The sequence below is a fragment of the Trichechus manatus genome, unplaced genomic scaffold (assembly GCF_000243295.1).
Source record: "Trichechus manatus latirostris isolate Lorelei unplaced genomic scaffold, TriManLat1.0 scaffold00300, whole genome shotgun sequence".
Lineage (NCBI taxonomy): Eukaryota > Metazoa > Chordata > Mammalia > Sirenia > Trichechidae > Trichechus > Trichechus manatus.
The window spans coordinates 85084-87160 of NW_004444236.1; the positions used below are offsets into that span (position 1 = coordinate 85084).

The 2077-nt window shown below is 40.9% G+C and overlaps 1 protein-coding gene across 1 annotated transcript in view; it reads right to left on the reverse strand.

The window, feature by feature from the left end:
* SPTA1 (spectrin alpha, erythrocytic 1) overlaps positions 1 to 2077 on the reverse strand; it is a 98522-nt gene that overhangs the window by 43206 nt on the left and 53239 nt on the right. Inside the window, exons 23-24 of the mRNA XM_023725345.1 lie at positions 1394 to 1636; positions 642 to 743 (exon numbers count right to left, since the gene is read on the reverse strand). Of these exons, the coding sequence (XP_023581113.1) occupies positions 642 to 743; positions 1394 to 1636 (345 nt within the window). The remainder of the gene's footprint in view (positions 1 to 641; positions 744 to 1393; positions 1637 to 2077) is intronic.

Here is a 2077-nt window from a genome sequence, read left to right on the forward strand (position 1 = left end):
GGGGTGAGTGAGTATGTGTTGCACTTTAAAGATTTTTTATCAGTTCAAATGCAATTATATAAATTTTTCAATTAGAAAGTTAGGTTTTGGCAATGGGTGGAGACAAGAAATTTATGTTCAATTTAGTGGAGCACAGAACAGAAAATTAAAACAAAACTTAGAGATTGTGCTTTAAATGCTCTTGCCTTACAGATGTGGAAACTGGGGTGCTTAGAAATGAAGTGAGTTGCCCAAGGGCACACAGCGAGTTAGAGGTAGAGCCAGGACTTAAACCCAGTTTTCCTGATGTCCAGTGCAATATTCTGTGAACCACCTAACACTGTCTCTTGAAGCTAAATCTGAATTGCCAGTTCTGATACTTCTGCTTCTTCCCCAACACATCCACATAATACCTATTGTGGGAGCACAGAGGATACTTAACGGATGTTAATAGATAGGCCTGCTTTAATTAAGTCCCTTTTAACTACAAAAATGGCTGTACTATTTGTCCTTGACTTTTCCTGTTGCCTGTTCCACATTGCCATTACTTTCTTCATGTTCTTAGCTAACCTGTAGAATATGAAGTTGAGTATATTGAAAAGAAATGAGGACTCAAGAAGTCCAGGCTGGTAATAAGGAGGACTGGAAGGAGCCTTAGTTACCTGCCGGATTTGAGCTCCTTCTGGTGTTAGAAGATCTTCAAATAGCAGGTCGTCAGCCACCTTATTGATATCCCTCAGCCGTGGCTCACTAGTCTTCAAATCCTGGATGGACAATTTGCCCAAAACAGTGTGAATCACCTTCTCAAGAATTACCTGCTTATCCTTTCCCTCTCTTGGCTGAATATTAAAGCATATTGCAACTGACTGCCTTCCTCTAATCTGCCAATTAGTAGAGTACACTCAAACTCCCTGATGTTCAGTAGTGATCCAAAACTTGCCAAAACAACTAATATTTATCTAAAGTATGCAGCACATCCATAGTATATACTTAGAAATTTTCTGGCTGTAAGATCAGGTTATTCTTCCCCTCTTCCCACCCAACCCCTGCCCCATGATTAGACCTGACACAGAGTCCCACAATACCCCATCTCAAACTGGGCATCAGGAACACATTACAGTAGGGGAAAGTTTTTGAAGAATTCAGGTAGACTAGCACTCCCAGAAGAATTTGGGGGTGTCAGGGACTGAAGGCTGTAAAGATAGGGTGACAAGTTTCCTCTGCCTCTTCTTTCAGTTACTAATGGCTACAACACTCAGAGGATTATTTGAGCTGTGGAGCTCTCAGTAGCTTTGGGGAAGATATTCAACAAATATTAAATAAATTAAGAGGTCACATAGAAGAAGATGAGGGATAAAGGAAAATCATGACATCCCTCCAAAAGGGGTCTAGGGGAGAAGGCTTTCTTTCTCACCGTTTGGAACTCATCAAATTTTTTCTGCAGCTCCCAAACATCATCTAGTTCGACCCCAGTGTTTTCTGCCTTCTTGTCTCGGATCCAGTCCAACATGTCTCTTGCCTCATAGGCCAGCAAAAATTCATTGTAACGTTGCAATAGACGACGTCTTCGTTCTTCTGCCCGACTAAGGAGGGAGTGGTACCTGGGTGGTGAAGTCAAGAGAATGAGAAAGGTGGGGTAAAAGATGGAGAAAACACAAAAGTGTAGAAGCATAGTGAGAGAAAAAGAGAAAGAAAACAGCAAAAAGGAGAGAGAGGAGAAATCAAGAGAACGTAAGTGAGAGGAGGAAATAGAGATGGAAGAAAAAAGGCATAAGAGCAGAGAGACAAGCACACAGTGTTATATTTAAAAAAGATAAAAATGTCTATGTCCCAATAGCATGGATGGCAACATCCCTTCCTTCTTCTATAAAAATGAAATTTTCACATGCCAAATGGCAACTGGATAAGACATAGCCTGGTATGGTAAACAGAGTTCATATGGAAATCAGGACCTTTGATAATCTTAAAAGAATCCTGGGCAGAGAGTCAGAACACATGGTCGTATTAAGTTTCTGACCTCAGGCAACTGACTTAATGGTTCTGGGGTTCCCTTTTCTCATATGAAAGTACCTGAAGTACTCCTAAGTTTACCGTTGTG